General features: G+C 38.3%; 1 protein-coding gene across 12 annotated transcripts in view; it reads left to right on the top strand.

The window, feature by feature from the left end:
- The window catches only part of grip1 (glutamate receptor interacting protein 1), a 444,940-nt gene that overhangs the window by 404,543 nt on the left and 14,884 nt on the right, over positions 1 to 25,513 (top strand). For 8 of the 12 annotated variants that reach the window (XM_062982584.1, XM_062982579.1, XM_062982580.1 and 5 more), the window contains 7 exons: positions 121 to 266; positions 1,922 to 2,002; positions 8,388 to 8,457; positions 8,978 to 9,123; positions 19,350 to 19,527; positions 20,609 to 20,748; positions 22,000 to 22,185. In XM_062982584.1, the coding sequence (XP_062838654.1) occupies positions 121 to 266; positions 1,922 to 2,002; positions 8,388 to 8,457; positions 8,978 to 9,123; positions 19,350 to 19,527; positions 20,609 to 20,748; positions 22,000 to 22,185 (947 nt within the window). The remainder of the gene's footprint in view (positions 1 to 120; positions 267 to 1,921; positions 2,003 to 8,387; positions 8,458 to 8,977; positions 9,124 to 19,349; positions 19,528 to 20,608; positions 20,749 to 21,999; positions 22,186 to 25,513) is intronic. The other 4 variants (XM_008116588.3, XM_062982585.1, XM_062982586.1 and 1 more) reach the window with 1 other exon arrangement.

Genomic DNA, 25,513 nt, shown 5'->3' with positions numbered 1-25,513 from the left:
ATGAAGGCTTATAAAGGGGAAAGTACATTTGTTATATATTTTTATAAAAAGTGCATTGGATTTATTTTTACTTTCCTCCCGTATACATCCAAGAGCCCATGTATTCTGTTGTGTGTTTAGGTGTGGCATGCTACAAATAGGAGACAGAGTACTGGCCATAAACGGGATCCCAACAGAAGATAGCACATTTGATGAAGCAAATCAGCTACTCAGAGATTCATCTGTCACCAGCAAAGTTACTTTGGAAATAGAATTTGATGTTGCAGGTATGGATTCTCAAGTAGACTTGTATTACTAAGATGATAGGTGTTAGACTCTTCCTTCTGAATGTGAAGTGCTTGTTATACACACATACACAATCCTGCCATGCTTCATTCTTTTCTTAGTACAGATTGAACATCCCATATCTGAAATGCTTGGGACCAGAATGTTTTGGATCTTGGAATGTGTAGGATTTTGGAGTATTAGTATTTGCATATATGTACATAAGGAAATATCTTGGAGATGGGACCCAAATCTAAACACACACTCTGTGGGGGATGTTATACAATATGTTTAATAATTTTGTGTGTGAAACAAAGTTTGTGTACATTGAGCTAGTAGAGAGCAAAAACGTCACTATCTCAGCCAATTGATGGCCGGAATCACAGGGTTGTTGTGTGTTTTCCGGGCTGTATAGCCATGTTCCAGAAGTATTCTCTCCTGACGTTTCACCCACATCTATGGCAGGCATCCTCAGAGGTGGTGAGGTCTGTTGGAAACTAAGCAAGGGAGGTCCAACCTCTGAGGATACCTGCCATAGATGTGGGCGAAACGTCAGGAGAGAATACTTCTGGAACATGGCCATACGGCCCAGAAAACACACAATAACTCAACCAATTGAATTTTAGATTCCTGATAAGGGATGCTCAACCTGTATCATAAATCTTCCTCTTTAATTTTGTATTCCTACTGATTCTTTCAAAACTCAGTCAGAAATGTCAAGTATACTATAATTTAAAATGTGAAATGAATCCTTCTTAAATAAATGCCTGAATGAGTCAATGCACTGTATGCTTTAGAGTTTGAGGAAAGTGGTTACTTGCACAATAAAGAAAAAATGACATTACCATTTAGTTTAAAAAAAAATAAATTGAACCACTGTTTCTTCAGCCTGACACCTCACCTAAAATTTATTTTCAAAATTCCTGGTTTATAAATAAAGGACTGGATGGGGAATTGAATGACATCAATTTCCAGATTATAGAGGATGCAGTAAACTGAATACGTAATAGTTCCAATGCACATAAAACAAAAAGAATCTCAGATAGCTTTGAACCCAAGGAAACAGATTTTTTGTAATCAGATTATTGCTTTCACACATCAGCACTAAATGCTGACTGCACTAAATGCTGACTGTAAAGATTTGGAAGATGTGTATTGCTTCATGTAGACTTTTGAAAATTTAAGGTAAGGTACCTGATTTGCATCATTCTGTCTTGCTCCCACAATTGTATAAGTATGCCTTGAATCTCAGGCTTTAATATAATTGTGGTCTGCATCTGAAGAGGTGGGTATGCATCTAAAACAAAAACCAGCAAGTCTTAAAAATATGACCACTTTTCTTTTTTCTTTTTCTTTTTCCTTTCCTTTTGTCTTCCTCATTTTAAGATGCCTATATGATATCTTTAAATCTATGGTACATATTGCCTAGTTATTCATAACAAGTCTGTGATAGTGAGGTTCTGTGTAAAAATGTCCACTTCTGCTTTTTGATTCCTCACCTTAAGTAGCAGTATTGTATGACTTTAAAAAGTGACATTTTAAACGACTAAGGTTTTTGACTCAGAATTTAATGAATGAGTAACATGTAAATAAGGATAATTGCAGCAGTATAGTTAAATCTGGTGTGTTCTATAAATTAAACAACTTTTAATTACAGAATCTGTCATACCCAGTAGTGGAACTTTCCATGTAAAACTACCAAAGAAGCATAATGTAGAGCTTGGCATCACCATAAGCTGTAAGTAAAAACAGAATTCTATTGTATTTTTGTTATCATGTATGTCCCTGATGTACTGTTGACAATTTTATATGTGTGTGTGTGTGTGTGTGTGTGTGTGTATATATATATATATGCACTTTTGATCTCTTTGTGCTTTTGAGAATCAACAAGTCAAATTTAGAGGTGTGACTTAGAATCCTTACTTAATATAAATATGAGCCTTTGAAGTTCCCATGGTTATTATATCCTTCTTTTTATAAATCTATTTTATAATAAATAAAACTATAGACCAAAAATAAGGAAATAAAGAATAAAAGTTGAAGGAAATTAAGGCTCTTAAGTCTGTAAATAGAAAATTATAACCACCAGATATTAATATAGATTTTTTTTCATGGCAGAAGTGACTTGAGAAACTGCAAGTCGCTTCTGGTGTGAGAGACTTGGCTGTCTGCAAGGATGTTGCCCAGGGGATGCCCGGATGTTTTTGATGTTTTATCATGCTTGTGGGAGGCTTCTTTCATGTCCCCACATGGAGCTGGAGCTGATAGAGGGAGCTCATCCGTGCTCTCCTTGGGTGGGATTCGAACCTGGCAGCTTTCAGATCAGCAACCCAACCTTCAAGTCACAAGGCTTTAATCCACTATGCCATCGGGGGCTCCATTAATATAGATAAAAAATAGAACAGTAAGCAAAAGACAGTATACTTCTTTTGACTGCTATCAATTTTTTAAAATAAAAATTATCTGTCACTCTGTTGTGATTCTTGCAAGAAATTTTCATTGACCCAATGTATTCATTTTACCCAGTTAGGATAAGATAAGCTTTGCAAATAAAAGCTTCTATTTAAAATGTTTCTACCTCCATCCACATTTAAAAGTAATTTCTTGGTTTCTTTGAAAATGCAATAGAGGTTAGAACATCATTCCTCCATTCTCATTAGATTTTACTCCAGCACACATTTATGTACTACCTATATACAAAATGTACATATCTTGATGTGTGTGTTGAATGTTTAAAATTATTGTGCTGAAGGATTTTGAATATTGTAGGCAATTTCAGAAGATTCTTGAGGGTAATTGTTTTTGTCTTGGTTTGACACATGTTCTGTTCTGCCAGATTAGTTCGGGAATGAGTCAGTGTAGTGATGAATAGTGTGAATAGTTTAGAATTACTTAATTTCCTCAAGTTGCAATCAGGGCATTTGTAGCACATTAATATCAAACATGTCATGTAATTGTTAAAATTGTTAAAATTCTAACTAGTTTGACTTCCAGAGCAAATGGAAAAACAACTCTTAATACAGTGGCACACCATAAGGACTATAATTGCAAAGGCATATATTGTGCCTTATATTGCTAGAACTGAGAAATTCTGAAAAATGCAAGATTGTGTTGCACAGTGACTCTCGCTTGACTTATTTTTCCTCATTAAACAATGGGTTTTCTGTTAGGTTTTAGTTATGTTTTGTAACAGGTGGTCTTAAAATTCACATTAATTTCATATGGTCTGACTGGGGCAGTATGGTTTCAGAAGGACTATGTTCATTTTTTTAGAATGAAGCATATAAAAATAATAAATGCTGTATAATTATTATAATTAGCTTTAAATACACACACCCAGGTTTGACATTTGACATAACAAAAATACATGTTTTGATGACCATTCAAACATAGTTAAATACTGCAAATAAGAACTGTATCTGGTATTTTTTAAAAGTAAAATGTTTAATCCATGGTAATTAACCAAACATGTTTAATTAATGTTTATTATCAGTGCCTGTGATTCTATAATAAATGAACTAAATTTTTGTGGAAGGAAAGGTTCACCTCCATTCTTTTCCCTGAAACTGCTTGTGCCTTCTGCAAATTATCTCTGGGGGGTCTTCCTGATGTTGGAAGCAAAGGGAGAGAGGGGGAAGTAGCTATATAATGTATGCCTTTTGTTTTACCCCTATGTGTCTTTCTTTGGTCCACTTGCTCAAACCTTTTCTTCCTTCTTACCTGCAGACATCACTTTCCCCTTCTCTCAAGAAGTCAGTCAGTCCCATTGTTTTCCTAGTAGGACATCCATGGAATTCCAATCCCAAAAATGGATGCCAGTTTACAATAACACATGACAGCCAGCCTTTAGAAACTCTTGAAACCAGATTTAAGTCAACTTCTTTTTATCACATTTTCTATCCTAAAATGGATTTCCTGTGACAATTTGTGTAAATATTCCTTTCCTTTTTTAATCTCAAAAGAACATCTAGAGTCATTTCTCCAGTTTCTTCCCTAGTTCCACCGCTCTCGGTTTACCCTGTATACTCATGTATAAGTCTAGAAATATTGAACAAAAAATCAAGCCAAAAAACTTGGATCAAGTTTATTCATAGATCACTGTGCCGTAATCCTTATAAAAAAGAGAAGCTACTCCTTCTCTGAGTCAAATAGCAAAAAGGAACAGTTTAGTCTGTCGCAGGAAAGTCTAACAAAAGCACCCACCCCCAAAACTCCTTCTGCTATGATGTCAATTCTGACCTTTTTGAATGCCTGGATGGGGAAAAGATGCTGGCCAGGACTGACTGGTTCCCTCTCCAGTCAGTGATCATTGACTTATCTATGAGTCATTTCAAAATCCATAATTTTGACCCCCAAACCTGTCCTCAATTTATGAATATGAGTCAACTTATACATTAATATGTATTGCAATATAGATACCAAATATTCCTGCAACTGAACATGTGGAATGGGTTTTGGAAGGCTATTGTGAGGCCGTTCTGAGTCCCCCTCGGGGTTGAGAAGGGTGGAGTAAAAATATGGTAGATGAATAAACAAATAAATAAATGTTGGGTGAAAGATATTGCATGCAATCACAAAGTAGTATTTCCCACACCGTCATACAGTGTTCATCTTCCAAGGAAGCTTTGTAGGTATAAGAGAATGGGAAACTTCCTTCCATTCACCTTTATTAGGAACCGAGTAAATGAATAACATTTGTTAAAAACAGTCGTACGTGATAAATTTGACAAAATGTGAAATGAAAGATGATGCATCAGAAAATTGTAAATTCAGATGAATAATTATGCACTCCTGAGGCTACCATATATTTTGTGGTATAAGGCTAAATCAGATGTAAATCTAGTGCTGTGAAAATCTCCACTAGCACAGTTGAACTGAATTACTGAACAATTGCTGAACAATATAGCTACAGAACCATTTGCATAACTCTTGCATAGTGAAAGCAGTATTGGATGCCAGCTTTGCACCAACTCTGAAAATGTCCAAACGCTAGAACAGTTGATAGTGTATTAATGCAAAAATATCACACACTATTTGTTTGGAATAGAACTTCCATTTATTATTTTAACAAATTTTAGGACTGGGCCATTAGCAGTGGTCAATATGATCAAGTTTTTACTTGATTGTATTGACCAATGATCAAGTGGAGACTGAAATTGAAAAATTGTATTCCCATTAACAATTGCAAGCTATGTTTTTGCTGTCGTAAAAACTGGAGCCATTTCATGTAATATGATACATTTAATACCTCTGTGTTAGAGTGGTTTTAATAACAACAAAAAATGGAAAGCGACCTTTAAGAGATCCCAGGGTTTCCTGTTTAATTTAATTTGTTTGCTCTCACTATTGATTTTTCAACAGAAGAAGACAGTATAGATTTTTCAGGTATCAATTTTTATAACATGAGCTACTTTATCATAGCCAACTATTTTTGGAAAGAAATATTGAAAGATGTTCAAACAATCTATTGGGCTAATGAAATATTAAATTAATAGTTTCCTTTAAGGCAGTATGAGAAGAGAAAGGTTCACAGGCTCAGTGCTTCATAAGGGACAGAATTTTAGTGGCTGCTCATAGGGCTGCCAGAGCTTGTGTGTTTGCAAGTTAGGATTCATTTTCAGTACATAACCCACAGTAGGATAATACCTTGATTAAACCAACCTAAAACATGTTGGAAAAAGTCAATTCTTTTGACATCTAACAGTGAAAAAGCCAACTATTTAAAAATGAGGAAATAAAAGCAGTCCTATCCATGTCAAACAGATATAAATCCCAGTAATTTTACTACACTTTATTTCCAGGTAAATAATGCATTGGGCTGCCTCTTGGGACAATATATTGGCCTTCAATAATTGTATATCTCTCTCTGAAGAGTACTCTTTGTAACTAAAAGTCTCACAGAATCCAGCCAAGTCTTACATTTTGAATGTGATTTGTAGTATAACACATCTAGAGGGCACCCTATTAGAGAAAGCTGATAGGTTTAGATATTTTTTAGCTCCCTGGAATGCTTAAAGAGAATATATTTCAAACAGTCTGGTTTTTATGTTTTCATTCCCCTTCTGGGGAAAGAGAGAGAATAACTAATATCATTTTGAATGCACATTGTACAGCATGAATACTGATAATGTAGGTCTTCTTAGCAAAAGGTATGCAATGCCCAGTTGGCATGTTGTCCCTTTTCTACTGTCGCATGATTCTTAAGAAAGAAATCCCATCTTCTCACACAGTAATAACATAAAACACATTTCTAAGATTCGTGTTTTCAATTTGATATTGTGAAACTATGGGTAAGAGCCAGTCCTGGACTTCCACTGATGAAGAACAGCTTATTTACTTAGACGATCCCTCATTGTCTAAGGATGATTGTCTTCCGGGTGTAGTTTTCTGGCGGTAGGTACGTAGGTGACGTGGAGCCCTATTGGTAGGATCCAGTCCTGGACTTCCAATGAAGAACAACATAACTCAGTAGAATATGCGGACCCACTTGAAACCTTCAAACAACTCCGAAAGACTGGGAAGCCTTTGAAAACTGTTTTTTGGATGGCATGTAGGGCTACAGTGAAGAGGAGAGAAGAAGAAATTGTGTTAATAACACTAATATAGTTCTGGATTTAGCTTTTTTATGGTGACTGCTGAGCTAAGGTTTAATTAGGTTAAATTGTTTATTTGTTTAATTGTCTGAGATTGCACATAGGAGACTAGAGCAAAGGTGTAATACATAAAAAGCAATTTGCTGTATTAAAGCATTTTAAAAAATCTTGGGAAACCCCTTTATTTGATTTTATTTGTGTGTTTTTAATTATTCAGTATCTCTCTCAGCAAAAAAATTCTTGTATACAGTGTTCCCTCACTTATTGAGGGAGTTACGTTCCAGGACCACCCATGAAAAGTTAAAATCCGTGAAGTAGGGACACTATATTTATGTTGTTTGCAAGTAGTGTCTCTGTCCCCTCCTTGCCTCTCAAGCACATGCATGCGAACTCCCACCGCTGCCTTGTGAGCCAAAAACAAAGCTCCTTCAGCCTCCTTTTCTCTCCCTTCCTTCGGTTTCTCCTTAGGAAGGAAGTAGAAAGAGGGATTTATAATATTATTTTATGATTTATTCTATTATTTTAGTGTTTATTAAAAACCGCAAAACAGCGAATCCGCAAAAAGTGAACCTCGAAGTAGTGAGGGAACACTGTAAATATTGTACATAAAAGCATTAACACTTATTAGAAAATGCAACATCTAGGACTTCATCAGATTATGCTGGGAAGTGTTTAGAAGTGCTCAGAAGAAGAAAGTTCAGTCAAACTCCATGCCGTAATAAAAAGGAGTTTTTCTCTACCTTGGGATCACACTGTTTAGTGTGCTCAATTGTCTTGCATATTTTTCAATGAAAAGGTTTCCACACTGCAGACATTTGGCCCCGCCCACCATCGCTCTCAGTGCTTTTTGGTACTTCAACTCCCACAATTCCCAAAGGCAGAGAGGGAGAGGGAGAGAAAAGGGGGGGGAATCCCCTTTGGAACGCAGCAACACCGGCACAGCTGGTGTTTTGGACTACAACTCCCACAATTCCCAACTGCAGAGAGGGAGGAAGAGGGAGAGAAAAGCGAGGGGGGGAGGATTCCCCTTTGGAACGCAGTACAGGCTGACAAATCATGACACAGACACATAATGGAAGGAAGGAATAAAGGTACCTTAAAAGGCTATTTTATTTTTTGGCAGAGTAGAAGCGTTCTGAAGTAGCTTATAACCAAACCTTCCTGCTTGGGGAGCAAAAAGAAATGACCAAAATTGCCCAAAAAGGTTTATTTTGACTCTTCCCCCAAATTGGGTGCTCCTAACCTGAGAGCAATGAGTGCCACTTCATTAGAAATTTGGCAAAACATCCGGAGTTTTGAGAAAAATCCATTTCCTCACCTCTTCCTGATACGTTGGAAAAAATTGCTGCCCTCAACGTTTAAAAGACTAAAAAAAAACTGCACTTCAACCAAAACGAATGTAGTGGACCAGTGGAATACCAGATTTTAAGTATAGAACTCAGTGGAATTTAAGTTATGTGATGAAGTGGGTAGTTATGCAGCATTATTTTACATTTAAAACTGAGTATGTTTGTGTATTTTGTATTTCAGCTCCATCTAGTCGAAAGCCAGGGGACCCCCTTGTTATTTCGGATATTAAGAAGGGAAGTGTGGCTCACAGGTGAGTGTTTTCAGATTGGTATAAGAGTTACTATGTTGACTACTTCCACATTCCACACTGCTTAATGAAATTACAGTAGAGTCTCGCTTGTCCAACATACATGGGCCGGCAGAACATTGGGTAAGCTAAAATGTTGGATAATAAGGAGGGATTAAGGAAAAGTCTGTTTTCCTTAATCCCTCCTTGCAGGCCGGATGCTATGCCCGACAGGAAAAGTCTGTGCCGTCCGCATCTCGCCCCTCCAGTGGGCGCCTGGCACATGGAGAGGCCCGCTGCACATTGCTGCCTAGAGAAACAGCTGTGGATCTGGGTGGGAGGCGGACTGCGTTGGATAATACAGAACGTTGGATGCGCAAAGGTTGGATAAGCGAAACTCTACTGTAATTGCTTTTGGGGTAATGTCTTTTAGGTCTCTACTACTTTGAGGATATAACAAATAAAATATTTAATCTCAATCACCAACAGCCCCAAACAGTATGCTTAAGCCATTAATCACCTAATGTATTCCATTTGTTAACAGAACTGGAACTTTAGAACTTGGAGACAAATTGCTGGCCATAGACAATATCCGGCTGGACAACTGTTCCATGGAAGATGCAGTACAAATCTTGCAGCACTGTGAGGAGCTTGTGAAGCTGAAAATTCGCAAAGACGAAGATAACTCTGGTATTCATAGTGAGATAGTTTTTAAAAATTGAATGGATATTTAAAATGTTTTTTTAGGCATAGATAAGTGAGAGAAATGGAGAGAATAGGAAATGGATGGAAATACTATTTATTTCCATCCATTCAATTGTAAAATATACAGGTAATCTGTATATTTGAATATAAATTGCTTATCTCAGCACTCTAAAAGATATGCAGCAACAGCATATTCTGTCAAATGCTGAGGGACCCAACTTTTGTCAGTTCTCCATGATGGAAAATGGCTACAAAAGCCCTCTCTGCTTAAGTCATGTTTATTTCAGTGTCAGTTCTGTATTACAAGTAGAAATGTAATCACTACAATTCCAGGAATAATTTTGGCTCAGTGCTTCTCTAGAGTCTGTGCAGTTTGTTTAAAAATATGTTCCAGGATACCTATCCAAATGTAAAATTCTCCCTTCAGTAGTGTATATTGAGTATATTTCAGTCCAATGGTGGGCAGAATGTAGATCTGCATGAGGTCTACCAGCTATAGATTAGCCAAAGTTTTCCAACCCAGAGTTATTTAAAAATAGAAACAACAAGTTTTGAGTGGTGGTACGAAGTGGATTGGATGACTGTAAGACGTTGTCAGCCATGCTATTAACATCGGCAAGATAGTTGTCTCAGATGGCTGGGCACTTGAGTGGCACATTGGCTGCTGCCTATCCAATCCTGATATTGCTTTTGCTTCTGTATTCTGTGTAGTTCTCCAGATCTGTGGAATTAACTGGCTTGAGGCTTGGAGCCTACCCACTGCCTCTGCCAACCCATGTCAAAAAGTAGAACAGGCAATGGTTACACTGCCAGAAAGCCACGTTTGCCACTCTGTGTATCCAGCTTGCAAGCCACTCCTGCTTCACCACCTGGTTCTGTGGTGAAGGAAGAGATAATTTAGAAAATTGCCTATGTTTCATCATAGACAATTTTTCTAGTTACCCCTGGTTTTCCTATAGGTATGTCAATCTGGCAACATTGTCTTAGGACCTTATCACATTGCATATGAATTTGTGGGGTCCCAGTGGGGGGCGTGGAGAACCCGTTGCTCAAGCCTCGTATCACCTGACTTACAGCTGTCTTCAACCCATGGAGCAAAGCATCCGCCACCCGGCTTCCCCCCATTGTTTCAAAGGCAACACAGGAAGCCTTCCATGTTGCCTCAGTGGCAGCATATGCAGCTTGCTTTCCCTTTTCGCCACAGAGCCCGGCCGGGAGTAGACGTGCATCGTGTAATGAGCTTTGTGGTGAAAACGGAGAGCAAGTAGCGTACGGTGGGAAATTGCCTGGTCTGATGAGGTTGTTAGTTAAGCCCCTCTCCCCAATATAGTTTTCCTCTCTGTTAATAAGGTGTTGTATTGCTATCTTGAAACAGGGAGAGGCATTCTGTCTGTGGGTGGGTTTCACTGGGTAAGAAAACTGGGTTTGATTGAAGGGAAAACAAAATTATTTTGTATTTTCATGAAAAAGAATTGTGAGTAAATTCTGGTTATTCAGAACCAGTTCTGAAAGTGTCTCATTGCTGACTTGAGCATTTAGTTCTCTAGGCACAAGCTCAGTATCCTAGATGTATGGCTTCTTCAACCTTAACCATTCTTCTGAGTTGGACCTAGCTGTTGTTCTAGGCCTCCCCAAAACTCATTACTGTTAGTCATTATTGTTATAAGATAAGCCTAGTTGTGAGTGAGGCAGCAGATAGTATACAGCATGGCATTATTCCAGCCCAATTGCTGATGGAGTCTAGTGTCTCCTCATTTCAGTGGTAGAACTGGGCCCCCAAACAGTTAATCCTATTCAGGCGCAGTTAATCATAGGAGCCTCTGGTGGTGCAGTGGGTTAACCCCTTGGGCCGGCAGGACTGATGACTTGAAGGTTGGGTTGCTGACCTGAAGATTACTGGTTTGAATCCAACCTGAGGAGACCATGAATGAGCTCCATCAGCTCGGAGACATGTGATAAGCCTCCCACAAGGATGATTAAAACATCAAAACATCCGGGCGTCCCCTGGGCAACATCCTTGCAGACGGCCAATTCTCTCACACCAGAAGCGATTTGCAGTTTCTCAAGTCGCTCCTGACACAAAAGAAAGGCTGATGGAGTCCAGTGTCTCCTCATTTAATTCTGTGTGATTGACTCAACATGGTCCTTGTGATGGGTTGCATCCTGCACAATGTGAGGCTAATGGATAATGTATAAACACTAAGCATAGTGTACAGACGCTCACAAAAAAGCCAATTTCCCATTGAAAAGGTATGAGAACTGTCCAAGCAAGTCATTAAGAGGAGTTCAGTTCTCTGCTCCATTCCCAGCCCTAAACTATCAAGTTAACCTAATGCCTAGAATTCTAAATCCAGCCAGTGTAGCTTTATTTGGAGTTCTGGGAGACAAAAACAAAGTATGTTCCACAACTCTGAAGCCATATTATCCCTGTTAATAACCTTAGCTTCTTCTACAGTCATGCTATACACTCCTAACATCAGCAAAATGTACATCCAGTATGGCTTTGGTTCTCATATTAACGTCAGCTCTTTTTAGCAAGGGTTACAATAATTCTGACTGCCAGATGCAGAAAAAAGAAGAAGTGCATGTCTTTCAGTATTCCAATCCCCCCGTTTTGTTGGAGAAATAAGCACTTCATTTTCTACAGCTATGCCCTAGTTCAAGACCTCGTAATAGGATTTATGTACATTAAGATTAAGATTCTCCGAAGTTAAAAATGTTGCTGCTTGACAGCCGATGTCTGTGCAGAGAGCTCTAAAGAAATTCTGTGCATTCCACAATATAATTAGAATGGTTTTTAGTCTAAAAGGCAAATGCTCAAACACCAATAGTCTACATAAATTTGAGTCTATCTTACATGATTCTATGACGCTTAATCTGTTCGTTTGCTTCCAGTCTAGTAAATATTATGATCCATCCAAATCTGCACTTGTACTGAAACAGCATGAATGGCCTTCTGATGATTACAAGCTCCGATAATGTATCTTTTAGTATAAATTATAGCAGTTAATAATTACTAGCTTCTTAATTCTAGTGCTAAATTAATATGTTAGATATATTAAAAACATTTATTTTATCTATCGGGTGAATTGTGTGTTACTACATGACTTACATTTAAGATGTGCAAGATGTAATCCATTATGTTCATATGATACAATTTAAATGGTATCATCTGCACATAATGACAGATTAAGGTAATCATAAATGAATATTTCACTATACTTTATATTAATAACAAATACTCCAGACAATTGCATCCCTATTAACTGATGCTATAAATGATAATCAATTTAGTTGAAATATTTTTTAAAAAGTAGTTTAAATATTTATGGCACTGTGAATATGGCAACCCTGCCTCAACATCCTTTTTCTGTATAGTCTGGATCCAGCATTTCAGCAGTGAGATACAGATGATGATGATGATGATGATGATGATGATGATAATTTTATTTCTTTCGTGCCTCTCCCCATGGCTTGAGGCGAGTCACAGCATGGTCAAAAACACAAATACTATTAAAAATGTGCAAACACATATATTAAACTAGCCACCAAGGAAAATAATATAAAGTGGTAGCACAGTGGTTCTCAACCTTCCTAATGCTGTGACCCCTTAATACAGTTCCTCATGTTGTGGTGACCCCCAACCATAAATTTTTTTCATTGCTACTTCATAACAGTAATTTTGCTACTGTTATGAATTGTAATGTAAATATCTGATATGCAGGATGTATTTTCATCCACTGGATCAAATTCGGCACAAATATCTGATTCTCCCAAATTTGAATATTGGTTTGGGGGGGGGGGGTTAAAGACTTTGTCATTTGGGAGTTGTAGTTCCTGGGATTTATAGTTCACCTAAAATCAAAGAGTATTCTGATGATGAGATCAAAGATTTGGGGGTCCCCCTGGAAGAGGAGACCCATGCCAGACCCAAAAAAGAGGGTTGCACGGCACCTGGCGAGCTTGCAAGAAGCAAAATGAAGATTTCCCTATTCCCAATAAAAAGCTCACCAAGTTAGAACCACTTAGCCAGCCATCTCCTCACTGATTGGCCAGGGGAGCCCCTGATGTCGGGAGGCAGGAGGAGTGGTCTGGGGGCTCATGTGCCTCATCCAACGGGAGTGCGAGCCCCGCCTGTGATGTGTCTCCCTTGCTAGCCAATGGGGGAGATGGAAGCACGGCAACAGGAAAAACAAAGGCAAACATATGTTGACGACGGGATTATGAGTGACCCTATGTTGGGTCCTTTGTCAGGCGGTCTTGGCGAAAACCCTTTGGGCTCTCAAGCCAGACCTGGCTATTGATTCATTGATTGAAACAAGTCTCTGAATGAGAGTCTGACACATGCATGCCATCCCTATTGTGAAAAGAGCAGAAGCAGCGGAAATCTTGATGGGATTATGAATGATTCAGAGTCCAAGGAGGATATGGCTTTGTCTGATCGAGTGTGGCTTATTCTTATCTCCTCGCAGAGGGAATAAGCCCTTACGTTGAATAATTAAAATGTCCAAAGGTTTCCTCCTTCCCAGATGGTCTGACCTTGCCCTCTGAGGTCTGAGAAGGAAGTCCATTGTTTTATTTTCCAGAGGGTGATCATGGCAATCCATATTGGTGATACATAGCCTGAGGCATCCTGATGGTGCTCAGGTCAGGATGGTGTGCTCGTCAAAAGTTCACATCAAGGTCACAATGCCTTTTTTATAAGGGGTAAGATATCATAAGAAATAATAATAAATAATAATAAAATTGATAGATACATGTAGAATCCACTATGGGGGAGAAACACGAGATCCAGCATCCCCTGGGGTCTATGCATAGACATGGGGTCTATGCAGGGAAAGGGAATCCCTGATACCTAAAAGTTCATTAAAAAAAACATAGAAAAGACATTTCAGATCGTGTTGCCTGTGCTCATTCATAAAAAGACAAACTCATTCATGTAAAAGAACCAATTCATGTGTGGGGGCGAATCGAGGCCACTGCGGCGAAAAGCGAGATAGCAGTTTAGTTTAGAAAGTGCTCTGAAGTAGAATGAAATTGGTCTGGAGTGAATCTATTAAGTTGTGGATATGGGGGTCCGATGGGTTTCAGTATCCATGGTTGAAAGAACGACATTTCCTTGTTACCAAGGTGGTTCTGAACTGCTTTGGCCAAGCCTGGCCGGCTGAGATCCGCGGCTCAGGAAGGGGTTTATTGTGAGTTTTTTGGTCATGGAAGGCAGCCTGCAAAAGAGCTCCTTAAGCAGGCAGAGAAGTGAAAGCATCATCTGATACAATTTATTACTCTGAGTTAATATGTAACAAGAGTCAATGGAGCCTCAATGCGGAGAGACTGCCTGAGGTTTTTTAGCTACTGTAAGGGAGATACAATGTATCTGTGTGACTGAAGGCTATTTGGAGGGGGAAACCAGGGTTCCTATGAGCCTGTGGAACTCCTGGCAGGAATCAGCTGTGTGTCAAAGCAATGTGAGTGCAGGGGCTTGCGCATTCGACATCATTCTGAACTCCACCAATGATGGCACACAAAAATCCCATGACCAACAGAAAATATTGGAAGGTTTGAGAAATGCTGTGTAGCAGGAAGATGTGTTGTTAGAACAACATGTTTCCAGATATGCCAGAAGCATCTTAGTGAAGGAGGAAAGATCAGAAGTGAGGAGGTAGGAAGGGAAGGAATGAGATGTGATTTCCATCCTCAGGTGCTGAGAAAAGAAGTCAAGCTGCAGTAAACAAAACAGCTTGATACCTCCTCAGGCAAAAATCCCATAAAAATTGTGATAGGGAAAGACTAAACATTTCACCAGTCTCAGTGCATCTCAATCTTCTGTGAAGCGGAAATGCAGCTAGGCTACAGGAGGACACATAGTAGTCCTTACCTATCCATTTGGGGAAAAGGGAACAAAAGTAATACACATTTTCTGGGGTTAAAATAGAAAATAACTAGGGCTGCATACTTTTATTATGGAGTGGGACTTACCTGGGATGTGTCCCTCAGTATGGACCACTTAGTATGGACCACAGCTAAATGGTCAAGGCATTAGTTTTATCTCTGTTGTTCTTTGCTTTTATCTTTCATGTGTCCAAAGGCACTAGTCTATAGATAGCATAGATGTGAACTGTTTAATAATAGCTTGAAGTACTCAGCATTACCTTGAAAAATCATTAATGATCATTCATGTCAATTCAATTTCAAATGCTCTGGGAGATCTGTGCCTTATCTCTGGATGCTCATACATTCTTCACATTGCTCATCGGTGTGAATGGCCCTAGATAGAGCAAGCCACCAAAAACACAACTCTGCATGAATGAAAAAATAATTACCCCCAATTGAATGCCATAGCCAATAGATTTAGGTAGGTAAAGGTTTTCCCCTGACATTAAGTCTCATATCCAATAGATTAAGTCTGACCAATCCAAATATCCCTTTCAAACGTGGTGAAAATTCATCTTGCAATTGACATTTGATGTGGGGATTAAGCGATACGTAGGCTCCATGCAGTCATGCCAGCCACATGACCTTGGAAGTGTCTACGGACAACGCTGGCTCTTCGGCTTAGAAATGGAGATGAGCAACAACCCCCAGAGTCAGACATGACTGGACTTAACGTCAGGGGGAAACCTTTACCTTTAAGCAAACTAGATTTCATTTATATAATCATGGCAAAACTTCCCAAAATATTATTTTAAATCTCATCAAAACTGAAACCAATAATAATAAACCATACATCATAAACTTCATAAAATAAGGCAATACAATATTAGGCAAAAGCAACAGAATAAAGAAAACACTAAGGAAGTAGCTATTAACTTTAGTAGTTTGTTTTTGTTGTGTGCCTTCAAAAAGCATGAATATTGTTCCTAGGATCCACTTCACAAGGCATAAACATTCACTTAAATCCTAAGCTAACTTCAGAAATAGGAAGTAATTGGTTGTAAATCAATGCAATGGCATTTCTAATGGGAAGGAGCAACTTAATTAAATTAAATGTGATCCAAATGAATTGACGCAATTTGAATTTTAGCATTAAATCCAGAATTAAGCTACTAATTAATTAAATGAGAGACAGTTCTAAAGAGGTGACATATTTTACATTTCCCATTTCATTCTTTTATCTACAACTGGTCCTCTTAGATTTCGGCAAAATGACGTGCTTTTTGTTAGCTCTTCATGGATGGAGAATTGCAGTGCTTCAGTGACAATTTGCAAATCACTTATTTTTGTTTATGTATAGAGCATGCCAATTTAATTAATTATATGGTTAAAAGACTTTAAATCAACAGGTAATCAGGACGTTTAGGGAGGAGAGAAGGGGCCTTTGCATCCAAATCATCCTCCTGTATTCTGAATCACATATGAAATAGAAGTGCCTCATCTGTCTCAGGAAACTTTAAAAATTCTTAACCCTGGGACTTTTTCTGAAATTCCTATGGGAATGAATTCATTAAAGAAAGGTTGGGGAAGGAGATGAGATAATAATGGGAAAATAATAAAAGGGGTTTGGGTGGGGTGAATAAGAAATGGCATTTTGAAAAGTTTGTGTATCTGTTTCCTTCTCTCCAAAAATGAAAAGAGGAACCAAGGGTGGGATGTATGGGATCATGGATAGTGTTTTTCAGATACATTCTGGTAAGGCTTTTAGTGCTGACATTTAACTTAAATTTAAATGGCAATTTAATATAAATATGCCAGTTAATTGTCTCCTTCTAATGCAAATCTAATTGAATTAGATTTTTTCAAAGTTATTAACAACCCATTAAACACGTTAAACTCTTTTCTACGAACTTCCCACTTGTAAAGATATCCATGAAAGAAAGAAAGAAAACCCTCTTCTGCCTACTGCAGCCACCTACAAACCTTTTAACATTTATGAGGATACTTTTGCCCTCCATATTTAAGAGATTGCTTCCAGTTTCACAATATCATACAGAATTGGAAGGGACCACAAGAGCCATCCACTTCTACCTTTTACCATGCAGGAATACCAAATGAAGCACTCTTGAAAAATGCCCATCCAACCTGTGTAACGACTCCCAAAGAAGGAAAGGCCACCATCCCCTGGGGCAGTTGCTGTCAAATAGCTCTTAGAGCAGTGGTTCTCAACCTGGGGTCCCCAGATGTTCTTGGCCTACAACTCCCAGAAATCCCAGCCAGTTTACCAGCTGTTAGGATTTCTGGGAGTTGAAGGCCAAAAACATCTGTGAACCCCAGGTTGAGAACCACTGTCTTAGAGTCAAGTTCTTCCTAATGTTTAGATGTCATATCTTTCCTTGAAATTTGATTCGGTTGGTTTGTGTTTTGATCTCTGGAGCAACAGAAAATGAGCTTGCCTCATTTTCTATATGACATCCCTTCAGACATTTAAAGATAGCTATCTCAGCTTTCTCTTCTCCAAGCTAAACATTCCCACCCACCCCCAAGTTGTTCCTCATAAGGCTTGGTTTCCAGACTTTTGATCTACTTGGTCACCTTTCTGTGGATGCATTCCAGCGGGTCAATATCCTTGAAATGTGGTGCCCAGAACTGGATACAGTACTCCAGGTGAGGTCTAACCAAAGAAAAATAGAGTGGGACTACTACTTTGCTTGATTTTAGACCCTATGTTCCTGTTGATGCCCAGAATTGTATTGGTTTTTGTGACTGCTGCATCAGACTGTTGACTCACACGTAGCTTGTGATCTAACAAGAACTCCTAGATCCTTCCTTAGAATTTAACATCCTACGTGAACAAGTCATTGTTTTTCCAAAACAATGGTGTTCTGTGTCTTGTTTTAAAAAGTTTGCATGAATTGATACCCATTTGTTATGGATCCAGTAAAAGTGTGCATGAATTGTATATCTTTGTTTTATATGTCTAATTTATTATGTATGTTGTCTGCTTGGGCACCATTTTATTTATGGAAAGGCAAGGTATAAATTTAACAAAGAAGTAACACATAACAAAGCAACGTTTTCTTTGTTTGGTGATTTAGTGGACCTTCTATACTTTTATACCAAGTCTTTCTTTCCTCTTGATAGAAAGCAAACAAGTCCTAATTATTTACATCTCCATGGTGATCTGTACAGATGACTGCCCAGCAGCAATATAATATGGAAGCTATGCAAAGTTGTCTGTTTGCAAATGTTCAAGGAACTGTGGTAATTTGCACTTAGAGGAATATTTCCCGCAGTCCAAATTTTCTATTTGGTAATTAAATCTGCTTTAAAGGACACTGAAAATAGCACAGAGGCTAAATAGTACCATAATTTTATCTTGCATTTGCATTTATATAGGGAAATACATCAGGTAAAAAGTCTCCCAGGACCAAGTAACAGGTTTTAAAATTTGGTCATAGTCACAGAGGTGGAAAAGGTTTCATGGGCCATCCAGTTCAACACCCTTCTCAATGTTTAAAGTTTTCCAGCTAAAGCATGCCCAGCAGATATCCAGATTTTGATTCAAAGAATGATTTAAAAATGTCATCACTGAAGTCAGGCATCGGTTTAAATGCACAGTTGACCTTCCACATAGGCACATTTGATTTTTGTGGATCTGATAATTCACACATTTGATTTAAATATTTTCTGTAATAATTCCTAGATCCTCCCATGTGACTCCATAGTCAATAGGAGGATCTAGGCCAGTGGTTCTCAACCTGTGGGCCCCCAGATCTTTTGGCTTTCAACTCCCATAAATCCTTACAGCTGGTAAACTAGCTGGGATTTCTGGGAGTTGTAGGTCCCTCAGTTTGAGAGGGACCCTCAGTTTGAGAACCTCTGATCTAGACATTTCTAGAAAGAACACCTCTTTAGGAACCTAGACCCTTCAGTACAATTCTTCTATGGCCAGTTTCCAGCGCTAGTTGACCACAGAGTTGTGCTGGAGAGCCTAGAAATTCCAAGAGACCTGCTCTCAGATGCAAAAATAAAAAAATCTTTATTCACAGTTTTTGACTTTTACAAAGGTCCTATGTCCTTGACCCCAGCAAATATGGAGGCCTGATTGTAGAAGAAAGCAATGCCTGAGATACAGAGATTGGAAAAGTTACATTTTGAACTGCAACTCCCAGAATCCCATTTGCCATATCAACTAGGGGCTTCTTGGGGTTATATGCCCAAACATTTCCAAACTCTGCTAAGATATGTATCTGAAGCATAGCACTTTGAGGATGCACACCCTCAATTTCTGCTCATTTTTCTGAACGTATTATTCTTTTCATTCCTTCTTTCATAAGAGACCAATTGCATCCTCTTGGCATGTGTTGCAGATGAACAAGAGAGCTCAGGAGCAATTATTTATACTGTCGAGCTCAAGCGGTACGGCGGACCTCTTGGGATCACTATTTCTGGTACTGAAGAGCCCTTTGATCCCATTATCATTTCAAGTCTTACTAAAGGCGGACTAGCTGAGAGGTAAATTGAAATAAAGATATTCATAGTTCTGCTATTTACTTTGTTCAGTCATGTGTAACAACTCATTCAGTCATATCTAATAATTCTTCCTTCGGAATCTCTATATGATCTTCAATTTTTTCTGTTGGTGTGTATTACGAGGCTGTCTGTAAATCCAGAACGTAATTTTCCAAAGGTTATTCATATCATAAATCAGCTAAAGAAGGTCCAACCACTCTGTGGCGCATGAAACTTCTTGCTTTTTAAAGATAGGATTTTCTTCTGGCTAGCAAAAATGGTGAAGTCATTTTTGTGTGGTTCAGCATATGTACATATCCAAATACATGCAAACTTTTAAAGTTAATTACTTTATAATTCTGATACTTATTCTTCTGCCAATGGAGAGAGATCCTATGCCAAAATAAATAAGCTAGTGTTAATTATTATGTACCTTAACATTTATTCTGAATGCTTTGGGTATTATGCACATTGATAGTTGCACTTTTCCTCCGGTAGCTAAATATATTGAACCAACTGAGATATTATGTGTGTGTGTATCTATATAAAATATTAATAATATATTGGGAGCCAGCAAGTTGTAGTGGTTGGAGCGTTGGACTCTGACTTCAGTGAGTTCAACACATCCCTTTGTGGAAGCCTACTGCGTGACAATGGGCAATTCACACTCTTTCACCCTAAGGGGAAAATTAGCCTCCTTGAAATAAGACTTGCCCAGAAGTGCCCTAGGATAAAGTTAATATAAATCAGAATCAATTTGAAGGCACATAACAGCAATAACATATTTGGATATATAGACATGGGATATTTTACCAGACCCTCTTAATGCACAACTATGACCCCTAGCTCTGCTTCTAAACATGAATTTTGACATATAACAGCTTCACTACTAGCTCAGAAACAAAACAGTCTGAGATGCACTGCCTGAGATTCAGAATTTGTTAAAGTATGTACTATTAATCTTACATTTTAAATTAACTGTTAAAAGAAAAAACTAAGATACTTTTGCTTGCATTGTGTAAGTTAAATTTCTGTTTCTGTCCCTTTTTAACTGAACTTTTCATGTTTTATTTTTGTTTTTTAGGACAGGTGCAATTCATATTGGGGACCGAATCTTAGCAATAAATAGTAGTAGCCTGAAAGGAAAACCTTTGAGTGAAGCCATACATTTGTTACAGATGGCAGGAGAGACAGTCACCTTGAAAATCAAAAAGCAAACAGATGGTGAGTGTGCCAGGTATTACACGGGTGCCCTTTCTATGCCATCAGCAGTGTTTAAATGCATATGTTTAGGAAAATGATAATTAACCCATAATAAATGTAGGTGTAGGAATTCAGAAGTAATTATGAAGATGTAAGAATGAAGTAAGCTGGTTAGATAAGGGCGATCTCTAGTGACCTTGTGGTTGCTGCAGAAGGCAACCTGAAAAGACCCCAGTGAAAGAAGTCCAAATATTTTTGGTTTATAACAGCAGCATGGTGTTCAAACTTTGGGAACTATTATATTCCTTTTCTTGTATGCCTATAATCAATTTTGAAGGATGTGGATAGCCTGAAAAAATGGTAAAGATTCATTTCATTTAGATAAAGTGATTTGAAGTAGCTTAAGATAGTTCACTGCTGGCAGAAAATGTTTTAGGAAGTTTGTAGAATTGGCTTCCATGGATAATACACTGAGGTCTCTTCTGGTTCTTAAATTTGGTGCTCCCATTTGATTTAAATTTTATACTCAAGAAGGAACAGATAATTTTTGTAAAACTGCTGTCACTGGAGAGGTCATATTAGTCAAGCCTCAAGTAATCATGTGCGTATCTAGATGTATTAATTCATTTCAAATAGATGTTTATGAATGTGTGATTCATGATTTGTAGTATGAGCCCATGTTGATTTTTGTGTCTTGCTCTGGTCAAATATGCCTTCAGAAGCATGTCTAGTGCTGCTTGGAAATCAAGATGCTGATACATTGGTATTGTCATGTTGGCAGTGACAAGGATGCCATTTACTTTGCTTTCTCATACTTCACTCTCTCTAGCCCAGCTCTATCTAATTATGGTAGGATGACCTTCTGTATAAATTAATTTCATATTTGATTTAACAACATACATATCAATCACACAATCAGGGCTAGCTAACACCTCCCAACAAAGGATTCCCCCAGGCACACCTTGAAGCTGAAAGGCTATTCAGTGCTAATCAAGGTTGCCAGTTGAAACATTCACACTTGCCTCAAATGGACAAGAGTTCTTTCTCCCATCCTGGACCTTCCACAGATATATAAACCCCAATTGCATAGTTTCCAACAGAGCTCACAATTTCTGAAGATGCATGCCATAGATGCAGGTGAAACGTCAGGAAAGAATGCTTCTGGAACATGGCAATACAGCCTGGAAAACTCTCAGCAACCCAGTGATTCCGGCCACAAAAGCCTTCGACAATAATATAACATTTTTTTTCTTGCTGTTTAATCCCTGCCAGCCACAAGTCCCAAGAAGTTTTCTGCCTCTGGTCACCTAAATGAATTAAGTGATGCTGAAGAGGATGCAGCTGCAACACAGAAACCAGGCAAACTCTCGGAAGTTTACTCCACTACAGTCCCCAGTGTGGACAGTGCTGTTGAATCATGGGATGGCTCTGGAATCGACACCAGCTATGGAAGCCAAGGTGAGGCCAATGCTTTTCATCTCATACATTTAATAAGGAGTCAAATCAGAGATGGAACCTTTGAGCTGACTTTGATGTGCTTCAGTAGCAGTCTTGGCTGTCTTGCATGCATTTGATTAAGACTGCACATAGATAGCACATTATGCTACTGCTTGCATTCAGCTAACCTTGGTTTTGCTCTTCCATGACACAGTGACAGGTCTTTAAGCATATATCAATACATTAACAGCCTTCTGCTAGTTTTACTGATGCCTAAATGGCTAGTCCATAGCTCATCCACAGCTAAATGGGTTTATCCTTCAAGCTTAGATTAATAAAAGATGCAGAACACATTGAATGTGTTCATTAATATGAACATCTGAGGCCCATTCATTGTGATTTTTAAGTTGACTATGGTAAAGATTTATTGTAAACTGCCAGAGGGGAGCATAAAGAGATTATTCCATGATTTGTTACCCTTTTGTCTCTCCCTCATCCCTTGACATTAAGATGTCAGGCAGCTTTCAGAATAATCACTGGTTTTAGGAATTTTTTGGCAAAAAAAGAGGAGAACAAAAATAATGGATTCTCTTTCACTTCTGCAAAATTTAATGTTCATTCTTTAGTATTTGATCATTATTTTAAGCATAGTCATTTAAATATTGATGTAATGTGGAACCACAGAAGTGTCTTTTTTAAAGATAACATGCTAAGTAGAAAAAAATAAGAGATTTTTATTTTGGCACATTCTGTCTTTTAAATTGGGATATCAAACCATCAGTTTGCATAATGATAGGTAAAAGTAACGGTTTTCCCCTGACATTAAGTCTAGTTGTGTCTAACTCTGGGGATTGGTGCTCATATCCATTTCTAAACCAAAGAGCTGGCATTGTCCATAGACAACTCCAAGGTCATTTGGCCGGCATGACTGCATGGAGCGCCATTACCTTCCCACCAGAGTGGTACCCATTGATCTACTCACATTTGCATGTTTTTGATTTGCTAGGTTGGCATAAGCAGGGGCTAACAGTGGGAGCTCACCCTGCTCCCTGGATTCGAACCATAATGAAATTTAGGTCAAAAATATTCACAGAGTTTCTGTAAAGAGAAACCTTTGCCTTTGCCTAAAAATTCAGCTGTAATTTTGGACCCATATCTGTTATTCTTAAATCATCTAAAAACATAGACCTGGGCACAAGACCCAGTTTGGAGACTTCCCGACAGCTGTTTGTTTCTCTGGTCATAGCAGTATTTTCCATCTACAATGATATGGAGAGGAAAGTCAAGGATGATTCTTTTGCATGTGACTCCTATCCATGCTTCACTTTTGCCATATAATTTTGGGGATGTTCTTGATAGGCTCTGAGGAGCTCCAGATATATCCCTCCAAATTAGGAGAAGGATCACAAAATGGCAAATAGATGCAGTGGCTTAGATCCACAGTCAGGGTCAATTTTTTCATGTTAGGATTGACTTCTAGTGTGAAAGAATTGGTTGTCTGTAAGGACGTTGCCTAGAGGACACCCAGATGCATGGTGTTTTACCATCTTGGTGGGAGGCTTCTCTCATGGAAAGCTGGAGCTGACTAAGGGAGTTCTACTGCTCTCCCTGGATTTGAACCGCCGACCTGTCAGTCAGCAGTCCTGCCGGCCCAAGGGCTCGAGTCAGGGTCATGAAATAGGCAGAAATGGACTTCAGCGTTTTTCACTGTGTTTCCTGTGCAAAGTGCTGTTTTTTTCACAGAAAACACATTTTCTACCCATAGATACAAAATCACATTTTTTATGCAACAGAGAAAGAGAGAGAGATTTTCAAGCTTTCCTCCTACAACATCTTCAAAATATGCCAAAGAGGCAAAAAGCTGTATTTTCATATATTGCTAATTTTCCTCTCTCAGCAGTATTAGACTGAAAGTTGTTGTAAAATAAAACAGCATCTATCACGCTGGATGTCTAATTTTATTTCTGTACAATTCCCCTGATTGTATACAAATATATGCAGAGAGTACGCTTTTATTAGATTTAGTGTAGTTAATCTCACTGTACTAAAACATTTTACAACTTGAAATTTGCAAATATAAAACATTGTTTTAGATTTAATTTTAAGGGATGGTGATTAGGTTTATTTTGATTTGTTTGCCTGCAGTCACTGTTTTGCTGTCATTCCATGTTCCTTCTGGTGCATGCAAGTCTCAGCATGTAGGCTGTCATTTAGTTTGTGTAACAGTAAACAGCACACGAATCACGCACAGCTCCCTCCAGGCCCATTTGTTCACCTATCTGAAAAACTAATGAAATATTGAACTGTGAATATTTTCTGAAATCAAAGTAGTTTTAGCCGTCAAAGATCTCTGGGAATGCTTGGCAACCCATCATTGGAGGCGGCAGACATTATGGCTTGGGTCACTTGAATTGCAGCACACAAGCCAAAATAATAGAAATGAAATGGAATTCAATAGTACAAGTGTAAGGTCATGCATTGTATGATAGGAAGGGCAAACTATAAGCAATTTTTGCTGTCCCCTGCCCTGATAACTTACTGAGTGGAAAATAGGAGAAGGATGGGATTTTGAATTATTGATTGATCATATGATCACTGTGCCACTGATATGAGGCAGACACACACAAGATGTATTTCATTCATGGATAATATAAATAAGACAATTCTGATAGGTTTATGAATCACATCCATAGTCCAATTCTATCTATCCCTATTCAAAAGTGCTGGGTTTAAGATACTGAAGTAGCCCTCTCTAAACAACAACAAAAACAACAGAGTATTTAAAACGAGATACACCATAGTGTACTGGTTTGAGTGTTGGACTACAATGCTATGATACCAGGGTTTGAATTTAGTTATGGAAATCTTGAGCAACTACAGGTGACCTTGGACAGGTCACATAATCTCATTCTTATTACATTGGGTTATACTCTTTGAACACGATTTTGAATGACGTTTGCCCCATTCCATCAGTAATCCATTGGAATCTGTCTACAAAAATCATAGTAATGAAGTAATTGCATACAGGATTCTAATCATGTGGGGTTTTCTTTAATTTACTATGATTTTTATACGTTGCTAAAGTGCTATTTTTACATGTGATCGGAAAATCAGTGCGCATTCTAGCATTTAAAATCTTGTGAGAATGGTATTTCGAGATTTCCAGGCTATGTCACTGCACAATATTATGATTTTTAAAAAAGAGTGATGTAGGGAATCATTTGAATGGATTGGGTGTGGTGGGTCAAAGTGTAGTATTTTCTAATTGTAAGAATTGTAGTAATTGGGTATGATAGCGAGAGTATGCATCCTATCTCAATACAGTATGCATCCAGTCCTTAAAAAATAC

The sequence above is a fragment of the Anolis carolinensis genome, chromosome 5 (assembly GCF_035594765.1).
Source record: "Anolis carolinensis isolate JA03-04 chromosome 5, rAnoCar3.1.pri, whole genome shotgun sequence".
Classification (NCBI taxonomy): Eukaryota; Metazoa; Chordata; class Lepidosauria; order Squamata; family Dactyloidae; genus Anolis; species Anolis carolinensis.
The sequence above is the reverse complement of the archived record's forward strand: the minus strand, read 5'-3'. Positions and strand labels throughout refer to the sequence as shown.